The sequence below is a fragment of the Bicyclus anynana genome, chromosome 3 (assembly GCF_947172395.1).
Source record: "Bicyclus anynana chromosome 3, ilBicAnyn1.1, whole genome shotgun sequence".
In the NCBI taxonomy this organism is placed as follows: Eukaryota; Metazoa; Arthropoda; class Insecta; order Lepidoptera; family Nymphalidae; genus Bicyclus; species Bicyclus anynana.
In genome coordinates, this window is record NC_069085.1 from 2,502,403 (window position 1) to 2,522,514 (window position 20,112).

Below are 20,112 nucleotides of genomic sequence, written 5' to 3' on the forward strand. Positions count from 1 at the left end.
GTCTCCACTCAGAATGAGAGGGGTTAGACCAACCGGACCCGACTACTTCATTCTTAGGTTCACTACGCCCTCCGAATCGAAGGCTGAGGTCATATCCACTGGGCTATATGAAACACAAGCCCTTCCGTGCTAACAAAGGTGAGGTCAACACAAGGTGCGCGGTCAATAGGGGCGCTCAAATATTTGAATCGATGCGGGCGCCGTGTTTGCTCGGCTACTGAACCAAGATTTGCACATTAATACCTATCTATAGTTGCTTTCTTGACCGTGTGTGTCTTATTGAATTTAGTATTTTTTTTTTTTTAATTATTACTCTTTATTTGTAAGTACACCACAATTAAAATATAAGCGAAACATAATAAGATGTGGAATAAAAAAGGCGGCAGCGCTTAGTAGCGATCTCTACCAGGAACCTTAGGTTTAGGTAAAATATTAGAATATAATCTGTAGGTGGTGGACTATTAGCCTAACCCCTCTCAATCTGAGAGGAGACTCTAGCAGCAGTGAGCCGAATATGGGTATGATAAACAAATGAGATGGTAATGATGAATGATGAATAATTTCGTCCGATATTCCTCAGTGCCTGAAGACAAAAGTCTTCGAACAGTGCGTGTTGCCAGTGATGAGCTATGGTACCAAGACTTGGTTGCTAACTATGGGCCTCATTAGAAGACTCAGAGTCACACAGCGGGCGATGGAACGGACTATTCTCGGAGTATCTCTGCGTGATCGAATCAGAAATGAGGAGATCCGCAGAAGAACCAAAGTCACCGACATAGCTCAACGAGTTGCGAAGCTGAAGTTGCAATTGGCGGGGCACATAGTTCGAAGAGACTATGGACGTTGGGGTCCCAAGGTGTTGAAATGGCGAACCCGCACTACAAAGCGCAGTGTTGGTCGACCCCCCACCAGGTGGACTGACGACATTAAGCGAGTCGCAGGGATTCGCTGTATGCAGGTGGCTCAGTATCTGTTTGGAAGTCCCTACAAAAGGTCCATGTCCTGCAGTGGACGTCTATCGCCTGATATGATGATGATGATGATGATGTGTCTCAAACTGTGAACGAAAAACATCATGAGGAAGTCTGGCAATCCGCATTGGGCCAGCGTGGTGGACTATTACGAGTAGCCTAACCCCTCTCAATCTGAGAGGAGACTCTAGCTCAGCAGTGAGCCGAATATCTATACTAATATTATATAGCTGAAGATTTTGTTTGTTTGAACGCGCTAATCTCAGGAACTACTGTTCCGATTTGAATTTTTTTTTACTGTTATATAGCCCATTTATCGAGAAAGGCTATAGGATATATATTATCCCCGTATTCCTACGGGAACGGGAACCACGCGGTTGAAATCGCGCGGCGGCAGCTGGTGGGTTGATATTATGAAGTATTAATAGTACCATTTTCTATTGTAGTCCTAAGTCCTATTTCAGCTATTTTTCCCAGTGGGCAATAAATAAATTGCCATCAAACTAGACGCGTAGTGGGGACCGGCCCATTGTTCGGTCCACGACCCGTCGCCGGCAGACGCGGGACTTTAGAATTTAGACAGCGCGCTGCGGACAGCTTTCAGCTATAAATTTCCACACCTACCCTCGTCTGATGCAATACATTCTTTTACTAACTTCAAAAAAGGAAAATCTTTACCGTGCATAGAATATTAAACGAGTTACAGAAAGAAGTAGCATCATTGTTATTAGCCCATTTTAAAGGCTCACGCCTCAAGTCTTCCACATAGGATGTGCCATCTTCTAGAATTATGGAGCTTAGACAATATTTTTTTATTAAATTTTAGCTTATAGGAAAGTCTTACTAATATATTTATATTTTAAACAGATTACATAAATGATAAAAAAGCTTGGTGTTGAACTTCACTATAGGAAAGTATACTTAGTTCTAGTTTGTAAAATGGTGATAAACAAAAAAATAAACCTTGGCTGAGTTTGTTGTGGGCTCTTCTCGGACCGAGGCGCATTTAGAACCCTCGTAACTTTTCTCTAACTCAAGTTTTGGACTTTAAAAGTGCTTGTAAAGTAAGCCTAATTGAAATAAATGAATTTTGAATACTACTTCAAAGCAGATTGGTAGAATCGTGTGAGTCAATGACCAGGTTCGACAGTTTAACGTGCTCTGCGAGGCACGGGGGTGAAACACGTCACCGACTAACCCAACACCGGGTTGAGAATTTTTACTGAAAATATCTTAGAAAAAAGAAAATCTAATAAATCCTAGACCATCGCTAGATTGGAACCCTGGACTGAAAAACTGGACCAATATTTCAGCCAGATTACACATTACAAATAATTTTCCAATATTATGTGTCGGGTAAGACATACATAATCTTAATAAATAAACGTCAACACCACGTTTTATATTATTCAACAAAAATATCTTTCAACTTATAAATACAACAAAAATACAATAGCAAAAGTAAAATAATAACTTGGTAGTGTTTTTATTGCGAAGATAAATATGTAGAAGGTAAATATTTTCTCTTAATATTGACCTACTTAAGGAGTATAGACGTTGGTGACATCTGTACAAATAAACGCGGACAAACTTCTACTGCCAAAATTATTTTGCTCAAAATGACTGGAACCTGTGACGTAAAAAAAAAACAAGTAATGTTTACTATTATACTATCCTACCCACTACTATACATCTATCTACCTACTACTATATATCTATCTATATGTATAAAAATTAATTCGAGAACGGCTTAACGGATTTATCTTATCTTGGTCTTGAATTGTTCGTGGAGGTATAGGGAAGGTTGAAAAGGTAAGAAAAAATTAAATAATTTCCGGGAAAACCCTAAAAACTGCCCTTTTCTATTTCCCATACAAACGTTTTAGATTCAAGCGGTAGGGGTAGGGTAGGGGTAGAGGTATAGAAGGGTAGAGTAGGGATAGAGAATAAGTGCACTTATGTCAAAACGAAGCTTGACCGAGTCCGCTAGTTAGCTAATAAATTTAGCTAAATAGAAAAAATAACTTTACAATTTAAAAAACAATTTATGATAAACCTGTTTGAATAAATTAAATAACTTACAAATATTAAAGTTAAACCAAGTAGCCAAGTAAATGGGAAGCCGTAGAAAAACTAATAATACACGCTGGTAAGTGAGAGCCGTGATAGCCCAGTGGATATGACCTCTGCCTCCGATTTCGGAGGGTGTGGGTTCGAATCCGGTTGAAGGTATGCACCTCCAACTTTTCAGTTGTGTGTATTTTAAGATATCACGTATCTCAAACGGTGAAGGAAAAACATCGTGAGGAAAACCAGAGAATTTTCTTAGTTCTCTGCGTGTGTGAAGTCTGCCAATCCGCATTGGGCCAACGTGGTGGACTATTGGCCTAACCCCTCTCATTCTGAGAGGAGACTCGAGCTCAGCTGAATATGGGTTGATAACGAATGCATGTGAAAGAATTTTTAAAATCGGTTCATTAGTTTCCAGACTAACAAACAAAAAATCAAATCTTACATCTTTATAATATTAGTTAAGATGGGAATTCTGGTCGTAAATAAAATTAGTAGGTAGATTCATTATTACGTGTCTGCCTTTACGAGCGTAACAACCCCGATTTACAATGGAGATTGGAGAGTTCTTAAAGGTCCTCTAAAAGGTCCTCTATGTTAATTTTGCCCTTACCTTGTTTGTTAAGTGTAGGTATAGGTAGTCGTACTATTTATTTTCACTTGAGTTTAAGTAAATTCTGCATATATACGACTTCAAAAAATTGCTATTTAATGTATTGCTATTTCTATTGTCATGTACAGGACTTAGTTCAATCTAGATACCGTGTTTCATGCATATCCTAAACTAGTAGACTCCGCGCGGTTTCACCCGCGTGGTTCCCGTTCACTTAGGAATACAGGGATAAAATATAGCCTATAGCCTTGCTCGATAAATGGGCTATCTAATACTGAAATATTTTTTCAAATCGAACCAGTAGTTCCTGAGATTAGCGTGTTCAATCAAACAAACAAAAGCTTTATAATATTAAATATATATCCTAAATATTAGTGGCACATCACATTGTTTTAGATTTCAATATATCATATTTAGATATAAATAGATGCTAAAGTATTTTTGTTGATTTTACTTAATAACGCGTAATGATTAGTAATAAATTACTTTTGGGCTACCTATAGTCTAGTGACGTCATTGATAAAAATATCACACACCCTTAAATGTAGAAGTGATGTAGTTAAATACAAAAAGTTGATTTACATAATCATTTCGCTAGTCATTCAATAATTCTTATATAATCCATTCATCTAATAAAATAATGAAAACGCAAACAGAATATGTTAATAGGATCACAAACCATGTGTAAAAATGTTTGCAATTTCTGAACTCGATCCACTACAAACTTAACCAAAGTTTTCGTGATACAGTATAAATATTACTCCAGATTTACACAGAGCGGACGGACCGTTTGTAGAGGAAACAAAATACAGTGACCCGGTTTGTTATAACTGCCAACACTTTGAAAGTCAAAAAAAATCCCTCAAAAGTGCTCCGCAAAGTTACCGCCGCGTTTCGTTTCCGCACTTCTTTCGTTTTAGAACGAGAGCTTGCGGTAGCCACACTTACCTCATCATGTCGGCCGATGGACATCCACTGCAGGACACAGGCCTTTTATATGGACTTCCAAACATCACGATACTGAACCACGCCACGCCACGATACAGTGGCGGTACACGGTTCAGTGGCGTCCCATGTAACGCCACGTTATGCAGAATTGTAGAGCAGTTCCTAACTAACCGGTGCGCGTATGAAATGTTGTAAACATCCAGTGACTCTATAAGGCCTATTAGAATCATACTATACCTACTCGTAGATCAAGTTCCAACCTAACATCCCCCAGTCACCACTTACTGAAGCTTCACAGCAACCGTCGAAAAACATCGGTAAAGATTTAAAAAAAAAAAAAAGTGTTGCCACTTAGCTAAGGGCCCAGCGTGTTGGGATGTGATTTCCCTTGATATTTTTTTTTTCTCTTTATTTGGTCTACCAACATATAATCACATCTATCCCGTAGAAATATCAAAAAACTACAAAGCTTAATACTTGACTGTTCAGGACCTGGATCCTTTTAAACTACCTTCCAAAGCTATCACAGTCCAAACTCCAAAATTGGCTACCGCGTACATATCTTTTCTAGGAGCATAGACTAACGAACTTTCAGCTTTAAAATAAGGTAGGTCTGGCAATCGCAGGCAGTCTACTTATACTGCGCCGGTATTGCGAAATGTTCACAATAAAAAGTAACAAAATTAAGCGAAACTTTTGAAACTTGCAAGTTACATTTCTGTGCCCACAACTAAGCCCGTGGTTAATCGGTTTAAAAATGTTCACTAATGCACCGTGGAGTTCGTACTAACTTTGCTAACTTACAAGCAAAAATACGGTATACCACACTGTAACATAATATACAGAATTCTCATGCGATTATAGTACTTATATTAAAAGATTTGTGGTGCAATGTCGCGTGTAGTATTAAATATATGCTGTAGGTATACGTTGGTCGAAGTTAAGGTGGAGTTGGCAAGTTACAAGTTGTGACGGTCATGATTTAGGGCACAGTCTGAGCTGTTGAAAGCTTGTACCATTCGGAATGACCACAGAAGTTTCAACTTAAGGTGTGTTTCCTACAACACCATTTACAACTGCTAAAATAGATCCAACTTGAAACAACTACTGGGTTAAGTAAAAGCTTTATTAATTAAATTTGTTTTCTGACACTGTCTTTAGTTCCTGGACTATATAGACATAAATAAACTCTTGCTATTTCTAGATCATCTTATCAGCCGATGGAAGTCCACTGCAGGACATAGACCTTTTGCAGGGACTTCCAAACATCACGATCCTGAGCCACCTGCATCTTAATACATAATCAGAAAGTTTATTATTTTTAATCTGACTTTCTAAAGGTCATTTTTTTTTAAATCGGTTCAGTAATATCTGGAGATTACCCCCTACAGTACAACAAATTTTACCTCTTTATAATATTAGTGAAGATAACGTCATCATCATATTGTTAGGTCCCAGCGTGGCAGAAGTTACGTTGTTGTAGAAGTTTGTCATAGTTAGTGTTATATCCTTCATATTTTGTTTTCCTTGTGTACGAGTATCTTCAATTCAACATCAAATAGGCACAATTGTAAGCAAGAAATTACACCGTGGACTTGATCATCGCTTGATCAAGCCCACGCATGTCTCATGACTTAAGGTCTAGAAATTGCATCGTGAGCAAAGGACCAAATTCTAGAGGTAGCTCTTAAAAACTGTCGAACATTATGTGGTCAACGTATTTCAACACGAGTAGACAGATCCCAGCCGTGATAGCCCAGTGGATATGACCTCTGTATCCGATTCCGGAGGGTGTGGGTTCGAATCCGGTCCGGGGCATGCACCTCCAACTTTTCAGTTGTGTGCATTTTAAGAATTTAAATATCACGTGTATTAAACGGTGAAGCCAAACATCGTGAGGAAACCTGCATACCAGAGAATTTACTTAATTCTTGCGTCTATGAAGTCTGCCAATCCGAATTGAGCCAGCGTGGTGGAGTATTAGCCTAACCCCTCTAATTATGAGAGGTGAGCCGAACATGTTTTGATAATGATGATGAGACAGATCCCTATATCTAGCTAAATTAAGTCCGTATCATTCATCATCTTTCAGGAGTCATGGTGATGAATGCGGACTTATCTTTAGCTAGTTACTGGGCGCTCCGTCTTCGCGTGCTTTTTTTTAAAACATAAGCCCGTGTAACAGAGTAAAGGGCCCAATTAAAACCCGCATACAAACGAGCAGCCGCATTATAAATAATAACGTCATCGTCATATTGTTTGGTCCCGGCGGATGCAAGTTGCTCGGCTCTGGAAGTTTGTCATAGTTAGTTATAGTTCCGCGGTGCATCTCGAGCCGAAGTGTTGTGTTAATTATTAATACATACTAATGTTGTTAGCGAAGTTCTGGATGCGTTCAGTACTAGTTGTGAAAACTCCGCGCAACTGCCGAATGTATAATTGGTAGTTTTAATTCCTTTTGCGAATAATTCTTTTAGATTTAGCCTAACAAAAATGTTAGTCTTTGCTCACACACCAAATCGGTCTTAAACGAGGTCTTTGCTCACAAGAGAAGTCCTTAGATAGTAAAGTTCTTCTAGCTCCAGAACTCGACTCTGGTAGAGTTCGTGGCTCAAACTGGAACGTACAGTTTGAGCCACGAACATAAATACAGAACTTTTTTTTGTTTCATTAATTGTAGCGTAGACTAATGTTAAGCATCAACAACAAATCAGCCGTCAAGATTATTGAATACTAGCGGACGCCCGTGACTTCGTCCGCCCTTAGACCTCTTTAATCCAGCCCTTACAGTAGGTAGTATCGCTGTAAAATTGGGTAACTTCTCCTGTTTTCCCAACATTTTCCTTCACTGCTCTGCTCCTATTGATCGTAGCGTAATGAAAAGTATACTATACCCAGGAGTATGAAGAATTAGTGTACCAAGTTTTATTAATATCTGTCGAGTAGTTTTTGTTTCTATAACGAACATATTATTAGTAGGTGTAGATAGATAAAGATGAAGATATCTATAGATAGATGAAGATTTTAATTGTGTGTAAAATATTCAATTTAATTAAGTAGTTTTTCCTTTTACAATATAACAAATACCGATCGTATTTGTCCGCAGAATTTGAAAACAAAAGAAGCATTTAAATAAAACATTCGCTATTTTACAAAAAATACTTTATTTAGAGACACGTTTACATTCGCTAAAAGCCATTACATTTTGAATGCTGTGTAAAGCTTTAAATCCAAACACCAATAGCTGTATTGATGTTAAAATAAACATTTAACATCTATTGAGGCGACGTAACAACAAAACATGGTGATCGTAAAAGCGAATCTGTTTGAAATATTTTTTTTATCACTAAACAATGTCGACCAATCAGAATTTTTCAATTCAGTGTCTAATATTTACAAAAATGGGTAAAAAAATTAAATATTTAAGTAATCAAAATACCATACAGATTAATTGATAATATCTAGGAGTAAGATTCTGTTTTCGTCACTTAATTTTCTCTTAATGGTGTCTGAGAACATGATTTTATTATAGGAAAATGAAAAAACTATGGTTTGTATGGTACCAGAGCCACCATACCTCCATAGTCCTACCACATTAACCTATCTTTGGCTGAAAGTTTGGTAACAATGATAAATGTCTTGACCATCACAGGCTGTATAGTAGAAAATCCCAGAAATACTACATAATATTAGAATCTTACATATTTTCGATGGGCGGCAAATCAAATTTTGTGAAAAAAAAACCGACAAATTATTCGCTTGGAATATGCCATAAAAAATACAATGCTCGGAAAACAATACTCCCCTTTATCTGCGGTCTCCGGTAAAAATATTATAAACCTAAAACTATATAGATATAAAAGATATTGGAATATCAATAAATATAAATTTATAAATCCATGTAGCGCCAGTGTATTTGACACCTGAAACCCACGTCTTAATATCCCCTATAACACCACTATCCAGCTAAAATAGGAGCCGACGCCCTTAAAATGGCATCTTCACGAAATCCCCGACGTGGGATCCCTCATTAAAAGTCAACCCTTGGTCCCTCGGCGCTATCGCGTGACGATCGCGAGTCGACATCGAGCCTCTCTTAAACTTGATCCTTAATGCCCGTACTACAAAACACTCGCATTCAATTCGATCCCGATAAAACTCATCCCGATCCTAATATACTACGAACGTTAATTGAACAAATTGACGAGGCACTAGACCGAGTTATTGCAATCAAGATTGCTAATCCAGAACGAGATTTGATTACAGACTGTTGATAAAATGCTGCAAATAGGATTTCTGCTAAGACGATACGTTCGGAATCCGAATGGATTCACTCTCTGGAACACGGCATTCGTAAGCCGTGTGTAACTAAATTCATTGATACGGGCCCGAGCAAACAAATCGAGGTAATGTTATTACCGTCTATAAACATAATTGAAATTAGGATGATTGTATTCAAGGATTTGGGGCTTCCAAATTGAAGAATTATCTTTATGGAATAGGATCATGCTCGGGTGTATGTTCTGAATTAAATTCGCTGGGTTTTCAATAAGCAATTTCGAATAATTGGATTTCTATGCAACGTGTATTTATAAGTTAAGTTATAAAAAGTTTTGGTATTATTGTCAAAACTTTTTTTAATTGGAAATTTATATTTAGAATTGTTGATTTAAGTACATTGCAAGAAGTACCTACCAATAAAATAAACTTTCTTGCAGTCAAGTAATGAGCAGTGGGGCCAAGGCTTAAAACTTTAAACTATATGAAACGAGTCGCCTCAAAGCTAGTATAGAACAGTAGCACACACAATGGTTGTAACTAGGGTATCGATTATACTATACAAACCTACAGGTTGTACGTATTCTGTTTTTCAAAATTCTGAATTTTTTTTATAATTTTCCAGTACAGAGTTCTCAAGAAAAGTAATACACTGACCCATCTATGAAACGTACGCCATAGACCATGATTTTTTTAAGTTCCTACAGGCCAAGATCCATTTGTGGATGTCCAGCAATTGTCGTGCTGATGACGATGAATTAAGGCGCATTTGTAAATTGGTAGATGTAAATGATAATAATCTGTAAATATATAATCATTGTATAAATGACAACATAAAACTATCCACAGCTTTCAATTACACAGCTTTAGATAAGAACATAAAAATGTTACATTCTGGCACCTCGTAAACGAGACGGGAGTTTTATAGTACAAGTCATTACATTACACAAGTTACCTGGAGAAAGAGTGGTTGATACGTGATTTATAGCTTTTAAAACATTTAAATCAATATAACCTCATTCAAATAGGTATGGTATACATTTGTATACATACGTAGTCCCGAGACAACATTAAAATAGTATCTTTTAGTAACAGATTCACATTGTGAAAGTCCTTATTTCTACTACGTAAAGTCTGACAAGTTCGTTTATGACACTCCCATGATATGCGGGCGACGGGGGGAAAGACTGCGCGGGTGTGATATCGTGCGTCCGGGGAAATGAGGTGCATCAGTCGTGGGTTTTTCATTAATCGCTAGACGCCTCCCGGCCCGCGCGGACCATCGGGAGTGTTACGTAGGAAGTTGCCAAGTGTTTCTGTTTGTAGCACGGTTGCTAGTGAAATTACAGGCTAATTTAACATCCTTTGAATTTATGTTCCTTTACAACACATTGTAGGTCGTGGTGAGCATAATTAAAAAAAAAATTCTTTAGGAGCTATTTAGAATGGATTTAAAAATTTTTTTGTAGTTATTATAAGACATATTGTCTATACATCATCATATACTTAAACATGAATTAATTGGTACTCTAATAAAGAAAAGCCTTTAACATATATATAACCCCGCACAAGGTCGTTAAATCCTAAACAAAATAATTTATTTAAGCAGCAATTCAAACTGGGTCAAAGCCAACTTGTATCGCGAATTTCCTACATAATAGATGGATTAGGTTTTGGCAAGTGTTTTCCACCATTTTCCAGGTAGGTTAAACCGCAGATCGAGAAAATGTGCCAACATTTTGTGCTTTTGTATTTTAGAAATTTGTTGGTCGAAATTTGATTCGCTGTCGAGATAACCACGTGGATGAGCTATTAGACGGACGTGAATATTTTATTTTATATACTGCTCGGCTACAATACATATAAATAATATTAAAGTGTATGACTGTATGTTGTGTATAATAGTCTCAAAACTCCACACATAAAAGGCCGGAATCAAGTTTAGAAATGTTGCCACAATCTAAATTTCGGTTATCTACATTAGTAGCTTATCATGTTGTTTATACGTTTAATTAAAGATGTTTGATTAGTCTCTCTCTTTGTTTCAGTAGTCCGAGCGACACGGCAGTCAACAAGTAAGTAAATTAGGAGTTTATAAATACTTTTTATACGAGAATATGCCGATGAAACGAATAAGTACACTATGCCTAACACCATAAAATTTATCTTCAAAAACTATCGAGTCGAATTGAAATTATATTTTGTAATTATTAAAAGGGACGTATGAAGTTTGAACCAATCGTTCAACCATTGTGTCAAAAGTTCGAAGCGAAATAAGCGAAATAGCGAAGCGAACCTTGTAATGCGTTTAAATTCATCATCATTATCAACCCATGTTCTGCTCACTGCTGAGCTTGAATCTCCTCTCAGAATGAGAGGGGTTAGGCCATTAGTCCACCACGCTGACCCCTGCGGAATGGCAGACTTCACACACGCAGAGAATTAAGAAAATTCTCTGGTATGCAGGTTTCCTCACGATGTTTTTTTTTTCATCGATTGAAACACGTGATATTTAATTTCTTAAAATGCACACAACTGTAAAGTTGAAGGAGCACCGAATTCGAACCCACACCCTCCGGAATTGGGGGCAGAGGTCATATCCACTGGGCTATCACGTCTCTCTTTTCTTTTTCACGTTTAAAAAATATTCAGATCCAACAGTTTCTAAAGACACAAAACATGTTGTATGTATGTATGTCTGTATATCGTGTAATGGGTTAATATTTATTTCGGAATAAAATAATTTATTTCAGAATAAAAATAAACGGTTTACCTTACCTCGAACTTGTACTAAGCAGAGTGAGCTTTAATTCAACTCGCTCAGATTTATTTCGTAGTTAGACGGCATATCTGCTTCGCGGATCTCTGCAATCGCTTAATGAATGAAACTAAAGATTTGGACACACTGGACTTAATTTATGAACATTAATGGTTATCGAGAATAGTAAAATATTAGTTGAAGTAAGTTTACTATTTAGAATTGTTGATTTACATTGCAAGAAGTACCTACCAATAAAATTAACCCTCTTGCTGGGCATAACTTGTGAACATTAATGGTTAACAAGAATAGTAAAATATTAGTTGAAGTAAGTTTACTAAGTAATCTTATATAGATGCGGTAATTTGGCAAGTGTTATAGCTAATAAACAACTACAATTTGTACGCAAAAGTTTTAAAAATTTACTAATAATGCAAATAATACGTAGGGGTAGGATATTGTTAGATTGGGGGTATGGTAGGGAAGAAGTGTACTTAAGTCCAAGCGAAACTTGACCGGATTCGCTAGTACATAATAATACAAATTAGACCAAAACTAAATAAATATTCATTTATACCTTTTTATTTTAATAATATTCCACCGCTAACAAGTAAAATATTCCTTAATCTGTTATTAAATTACTTACAATATCCTAGCTGACGCCTCTCGGTCTTACCCGAATGGTTCCTTTTCTCGTATAGGAGTACGGGGATAATATATTCCCGTAGCCGATCGCCTTCCTAGATTAATCGGCTATCTAACACTAAAAGATTTTTTTAATCGGACCAGTAGTTCCCGAGACTATCGCGTTCAAACAAACAAACAAACAAACAAACTCTTCAGCTTTATAATATTAGTATAAGCTGTCGAAAAATCTCGGTGTGCCCGAGCGTTTAAGGGAATACTTCCCAAAATCCAATATGGCGTCAGCAAAGTCCCCAGATTTATTCCCGTCCAGATACGATCGCGATACCGTCCTCGCCACACGTAATTTAACTCCCCCGATGGGTTTATTCGGGTATCATAAGGAAATTATAAGGACACCACCGCGAGATTTCTTTGGACTTACTCTAATGTTACGAGGAATTACCTCGACCGATTTCGCCATTTCGTTTTTATTGCAAGCTTTTATTTAACCCTGTTAGGTATGTGTTGGTCAAGTAGTTGAAGCTAAATTAGAATCACTTTTAGACGTTTGATTATTGTATAGACTTCCAAGCAGCACAATATGGAGCCGTCAACATCCAGTGGCTGCCTGTAACCTGCTAAATAGCGTCAGTCCATCTAGTGGGGAGTCGACCACCACTGCGCTTTTTGATCCGGCAATCGGCATCGCTATTCCATTGGTAGCTCAACGTCCATCAGCTCTTCGAACTATGTACTCGTACGGTACGAGCGTACCCCCCTAATTTTCACTTCAGTTTCGCGACTCATTGGGCTAATGACGTACCTATACGTACCCTCCTCCTTACAAAATGAAGAAAGACATCCGCGCTCTATATTGGACTATTTAAATGGTGAATCATGAATAAAATTAATGAATGGATTTTTTCATCATTAAAATTTAAAATTAAAATTAGCAAGAAATGTCACGTATCTTCTAGTAATGATAACTAATACATTACCTAGTAGTTTTTCGTAGTATTTTTTGGTTGTATAAGATTTTCTCCATAAATGTGTCAGTGAATCATTTGTCACGCGGTTCGCTTTGCTCACTGAGTGTGTTTTTGTGATAGCACTAACCGCTTACAATGGAAAACAAATCGCTTTTGCATGCAATTTGTTACGTTTGTATATCCTTGTCCCTTTATTTCTTCTAAGTGATTTCTTAGTAGTGATTACAAGTACTTACTTTATCAGCCGATAGACGTTCACTGCTGGACATAGGCCTCTTGCATGGACCTCCAAGCACAACGGTCTCGAGCCGCCGGCATCCAGCGGCTCCCTGCAACGCGCTTGATAACCTCGGTTTACCTAGTGGTTCGTCGACCAACACTGCGCTTTCCGGTGCGGTGTCGCCATTCCAGGACCTTAGGACCCCAACGTCCATTGGCTCTTCGAACTATGCTCGTCTGCGGATCTCCTCATTGCTCATGTACCGCTCCAATTTTTTTTTTTATTTAAAATTGCTTATGTAATAGGATTCCAAAGATGTAACATATTAGTACATAATTTTCAAAAATAGCAGTAGTATAGTGATTGGAATGATAGATGAAAAACCTCTTTTATTATTCTTTACAAACTTAAGTGTGCCGTCGGATAACTGTAATACATCAGTTATTATTAACTGTTTCGTTACCGTTGTTAGCTTTTTTAGCTACGGGCAATGGAGTCCAGGGTTCGGATCCCGGGCCAGACCAACTAAACGAAAAATCTTAGTAGCAGCCTGGAGTTAAAAGATCGGTGGTGGCTGGACATTCCCATACCTCGGATAGCACGTAAAGCCTTCCTGAAAGTTCATCGGTCGTGTCGGTCTGCCGTCCCATCGGACTGAGAGTGAGGGAAAAGAGACCTGCACCTGTGCTTGTGCACGCACTTGTGTATTATAATATGTCCTACGTACATTTGGAATGAAATTTTCATGCCAAAAACCAGAAAATTTCTTAATTCTCTGCGTGTGTGAAGTCTGCCAATCCGCATTGGGCCAGCGTGGTGGACTATTGGCCTAAACCCTCTCATTCTGAGAGGAGACTCGAGCTCAGCAGTGAGCCGTATATGGGTTGATAACGACGACGACGACGACGACATTTGGAATGACATGGAAAAAAATATCGGGAGGTATAAAAAGTATATCGATATAAGTGACCGAAAATGAGTTTTTTTGTGATATCTTTAATTTTGGATACTTATGTAAGATAATTATCACCACGATCAACGGTTCAAGAAATGATTGATTTGAATTCGACCCCTTAAAACCGTTAACCCCTTAAAAAACGCGGGTAGCAGAACATAATGCCATTTTTAATTAAAATCGTTAACCGTATTGCGTATATATAAAACTTTACGCAATCACAATTATAATATTAAATTGAATATTAATTATTACAATATTAACAATATTATTAACGATTGAATTAGCGCGCGGCCATTTAATCTGAAACTGTGACAGAATTTATATAATACGCGGCGCAGTATTATTTGTATTCTGTATTTATTAATTGCTAATTTAATGAGCATAATGAGTTCTATTATACCATCAAAAACAATTCAATATTATAATGTCACTTTGTGCTGGCTAACTGCAAAATTGCCCATATTAACTAAAAACTTGTGATGGTCTGACTTCGTTATCAACCCATATGCTCAATGCTGAGCTCGAGTCTCCTCTGAGAATGAGAGGGGTTAGGCCAATAGTCCACCACGCTGGCCTGATGCGGATTGGCAGGCTTTACACACGCAGAGAATTAAGAAAATTCCCTGGTATGCAGGTTTTCTCACGATGTTTTTTCTTCGCCGTTTGAGACATGTACCTCATTTTATTGAACGACTGCAACGCCCCGCGGTTTCACCCGTTCCTGTGAGAACGCGGGGATAAAATATAGGCTATTGACACTCACAAGTACGATAACTCAAACTCAAAATTCATATTAGGCTTAGTTTAGAAGCACTTTTGAAACGTCATGTAATAATATTATTTGATAATGGTGATAATAATTAGTCGAAAACTTAATATTAAAGTTACGAGAGCCCACAGCAAACTCAGCCAATTTTTTTTCTTTTTTAATTTATCACCATTTAACAATATGTATATAAGTAGTCAGTCAAGTAGTGCATTTCATTTGCAAGCTTTTTTTGTCGTTTTTATAATCATTAACACTATAATACGATTTTTATCTAAGCTTGCGTTTAATATAAACTTTCAACGTAATAGAGACATGCCTTTGCCTTTCAATATTAAGTTTGGAACGAATCTCTACTGACCACTAACTAAATAAAAGATCAATTTAAAACTGTTCAAAATGAGCGCCTTAACTTCTTATGATTTCATTTAAACTGAAAATTCCCATAATTTGTTTCATAATAGTATTTTTCTTAGCTCCACTAAATGCCGCGTCGTATAAAATGCAGCTGGATGCCAGTAAGTTAGTAGCGCTCGGAATTTTCTTAAGAAACTTTCAGGCTTTAAATCTTGAGAACTTTCTCGAGAACCCTCTTGCAATGCTAACAGCATACATGAATGATGAGGTAGCAACATTGAGACATATAGCTGCCCGACAGACTAGCTCTTTAATGTTGTCCGAAATCAGAAAATGTTTGAATATAGCTCCGACGTAAGGAGGAATGTTGTAAGTGACACTTGTGTGTTTGTATAATCCAAACTTTCAATAAATCTTCTATCGATTGATAATAATCGACGGACATATTTCTATTCATAATTAATAGATGGACCACCTATAAGTAAGTGCAAAACTACACACTGTAGAAATTTTGAGAATATTTAATTTTAATATTTGTGAGAATAGACGATGAAATTACAGACACTATGCCAGCTTGAGAGCAAAATATTGTTAGTGACAGATTGACACCATAGTTACCTGCTTGGTTTCATTATAGTTTAATGCGTTCAGTAAAGATTTCTATTATCACACATATTGCTGATTATGAGCACTGTCAAATAGGACGAGGTCCGGCATTAGAAATATGTGGGGTGAGAAATAAATAATAGAAAATATTCACATTGCACACAGGTTGCCTAGTTAAATTTCGGCCAGATAGTATTAAATGATTATACATTTTTTCTACGGAATGAGGAATCATTTCTCCAGTTACCAGACCTTTAGCAGTTTTTCAAAATGTAAAAAATCAAATAAATTTTCTAAGAATTCATTTGGAAAGGACATATTTTTTATCTTAAAAAAAACATCATTAATGTGAATGGTCAGTAAAATATAGCAGTCTAACTAATGTCTTGTCGAAAGGAGAACAATGTGGAGGCAAAGCCAATAATTCTGCCTAGCTACACGATACATGTACATTCAATAGTCAGCCAACTGAAAATAGGTTCGAACTTCGAACACTAGAACGTACGTTGAATGTAGGAATGAGAGGTCTTGGGAATTTTCACGTACTCTTGGCGGGGATTCAAAGGCTGCGAGTGGGTTTTAAACTTCGAAAGTTATTGCTCGGACGATAATCGAATGTAGGATGGACTATTCGCCGCTCGATCGATAAACTAACAAACGATACCACAGTTCACATAGAAGTTCTAATGCACCTAAAACATTATAGTATGTACTACAAAATGCATCAGAGATAAGTGTCTATTATAGAGTGTAATTTTTAGTATTATTATAGAGTCAAAAGTTTTTTGACGGCCTCCGTGGCGCAGTGGTATGCGCGGTGGATTTACAAGACGGAGGTCCTGGGTTCGATCCCCGGCTGGGCCGATTGAGATTTTCTTAATTGGTCTAGGTCTGGCTGGTGGAAGGCTTCCGCCGTGGCTAGTTACCACCCTACCGGCAAAGACGTACCGCCAAGCGATTTAGCGTTCCGGTACGATGCCGTGTAGAAACCGAAAGGGGTGTGGATTTTCATCCACCTCCTAACAAGTTAGCCCGCCATCCATCTTAGATTGCATCATCACTTACCATCAGGTGAGATTGTAGTCAAGGGCTAACTTGTAAAGAATAAAAAAAAAAAAAGTTTGTGAAGTTTGTTGAGAGGCTAATCTCTGATAATACTAAACCGATTTTGAAAATTCTTTTACCAATAGAAAGACACGTTTTTGTGGGTGTCATATGTTTTATCTCCTTATTCCCATGAGACCGGGATATACGCGAGTGAAACCGCGTGGTGTCTGCTAGTGTTATATAGAGTAATTTAAAAGTTAGTTGACATTTGACTTGCGAAAAAAACAATCTTAAAAATAATTAAGGTATGTTTAATTATTTTAATCAAGAAAATATTAATGAAGAAAAAAAAAACATGCTGAAATGGTGATAAAAGTTTGTCTTTGGTTTCTCCCCAAACCAGCAGGGAAAATCGCCGTTTCAGTGTTCAACTCTTTATTTTATTTTATAGCAAATGTGTTAAAAACTGAAAATTTGTTGGAAGAAAGAAAAGCGCAATGTTTCAAAGACCGTCCCAAGACTCGAATTCGTGACCACAAAGGCACTGGACTAAAGAGGCAACAATTATAAATCTATTAGAAAAAATCCTTACTAATATTACAAATGCGAAAGTTAGCCTATTTGTCAGTCAGTTACCTTTTTACTGAATTTTGAAAATTTGATTTGGATTAAATTAGGTATAGAGATAAATCGGACCTTGGAGCTGAACATAAGCTACTTTATCTTCCGGAAAAATCATCGTTTTTGCGAGATTTCAACAAACAGTTTTCGAAAAGAGTCGCGAGGTTACGTTAATACCTATTGAATATGAAAGACGAGCTGTGGTAAAAATTTTGTTCATTATCAAAAGGACGACCAAAAAATAAACAATTCTGAACTGACGAACATAATGAATGTAGGTATACCCAGTTCCTTTTTAACGTGGCCCCTTATTATGGTCATTATTAATGATCTCGGAGATGGAACACGTACCGCCATGGTACATTAATGTGCAATTTCATTAGATGCGCCTGCAATCGAGGTGATTAATCAAAATGAGGATCGCCAGGCTAATGGTAGTGGGCGAAGCCTTTCAGTGAGAGTAGGTATCAGACGGATAAGACGCGTGCTCAAGTGGAATAAGGGGGATGTTAAGTAAAGATTAGTTCGTTGTATTTTTAACGTATTACTTTTGAACGTACTCCCGATTGTACTCACTATACTACTCACTAGCGGACTCCCGAGGCTTCACGTGAAATTTAAATCAAAAACCCCGTGGAAACTATGAATGTTACCGGCAAGAAAACTTCCCAAAAGTAGTGTACCATCACTCAATAGTCAAAATAGCTTAAAACCAGAACAGTTTTTGTACAGATTTACTTTAACGAATTTAGATACAATAAGTACTTCTAAATATTATCTATTATAATTTGTATATCGCAACAAAATAAAGACTGAATTTTGAGGAAATCTATTGCTACATGAAATATATTAATCGCCTTTTTTTCTTCCATTTCATCAAATAGCATTCCAATTTTTCGTTGACTCAGCCACCTGTCAGTTCTTTATATTTTTGTTGTTTAACTTCAATATCTGACAATTGCTTAGTTCTCTAGACATTCGTCTATTGTATATAGAACGAGAGTCTAGCGAATCAAAAAATTTGCCACAAAGCTAAGTATCTGGGGAATTGACACATGATTTTTCATGACGTCCCGTAGAAAATATTTCAAAAATTACATTATCACTTGGACAATTGAGTATCTAAACTCTTGTTCTTATATTCCAAATTCCAGTTACCTACCGTGTGATTGAAGCATCGAGTGACAAACGTTTAGCTTAGAAGGTCTAGCCATTAATTCATTACATATTATAGAAATCTTGTTCTGTATATGTCCCAATAATCGTCAACATGCAACAAAGTCCATCAGTCCTCCACATTTGCAGAACAAAAGGCAATTTTCTCCCCGGCTGCCGTCCTCTGAAATGATCTGCAATCAATCGGACTACGGACTCTGAAGGGGCGAACTTATTTCCGCACCGGCGATAATTTATCACGAGAATCATTTGTTTCCTCGATAGATAAGTAGGCATTATTTACAGTTTCGTATAGACTACAGAAACCTTATCGCCTCATAAGCCACAATGGTACAACGGAATAGAGATCGATGGTAACCTGAATCGAGTTCATTATAGAAGAAATAATCGAGACTATACGATATTTAATAACATACAATTATGTATACATAGAGCATAATTTTCTACTTATTCATAAAATTGCCATTAGTCCATCTAAAGGTCAAAAATACCTATTTGTTGTTATGATATGAACGGTTTTCTGATAAAGATCATAATTTCAAGAAAAAATATGGTATATCAGAATACCGCTCTTGTTTAATTTGTTGATCATTCGGATAACTGACATGAAACTATAAATTTTCCTAAATTACTATAAGACATATTAAAGTGTCAAGGTATAAATAATAATCGTATCATGTTCTGGGAGCGAGCCAACTTTGTAAAATATTTACCGCATAATCTGCTGGATGTTTCTCTATGACACAAGTATTAGTTTACGACTTTAAGTTTAAAACTAAACGTGGGAACAACATCATTTTGATTCATGATAAAATAAAATAACTATTATTCTTGGGAAAGAGCATTACTTTTTTCACATCAATGTAACATTAAATCATAGGTCTTCTTCTTCTTTTATTATTGCCTCTTCGACTGAGACGAATATCTTAACATTCCACGAATTCACCGTGCGGGTGCCGGGTCAATCGCATGATAGAAAGAAAAACTCCGAGCAGAGTCCCGGACTTGTGACCAAAGGACGTAGGGTTAAGGAATTTCGTGACAATCGATTAACACTCCCCAATCGTGTTGTTCTCCCTGCCTAGCCAAATTTGATAGGATCCTATT

At 37.0% G+C, this 20,112-nt stretch overlaps 1 protein-coding gene across 5 annotated transcripts in view; it reads left to right on the plus strand.

The window, feature by feature from the left end:
* Positions 1-20,112, plus strand: part of LOC112051885 (leucine-rich repeat-containing G-protein coupled receptor 5) — a 406,796-nt gene that overhangs the window by 245,046 nt on the left and 141,638 nt on the right. For 4 of the 5 annotated variants that reach the window (XM_052891094.1, XM_052891092.1, XM_052891090.1 and 1 more), the window contains one exon: positions 10,932-10,955. The exons of the other annotated variant lie outside the window; for it this stretch is intronic. In XM_052891094.1, the coding sequence (XP_052747054.1) occupies positions 10,932-10,955 (24 nt within the window). The remainder of the gene's footprint in view (positions 1-10,931; positions 10,956-20,112) is intronic. 5 annotated transcript variants of the gene reach the window in all.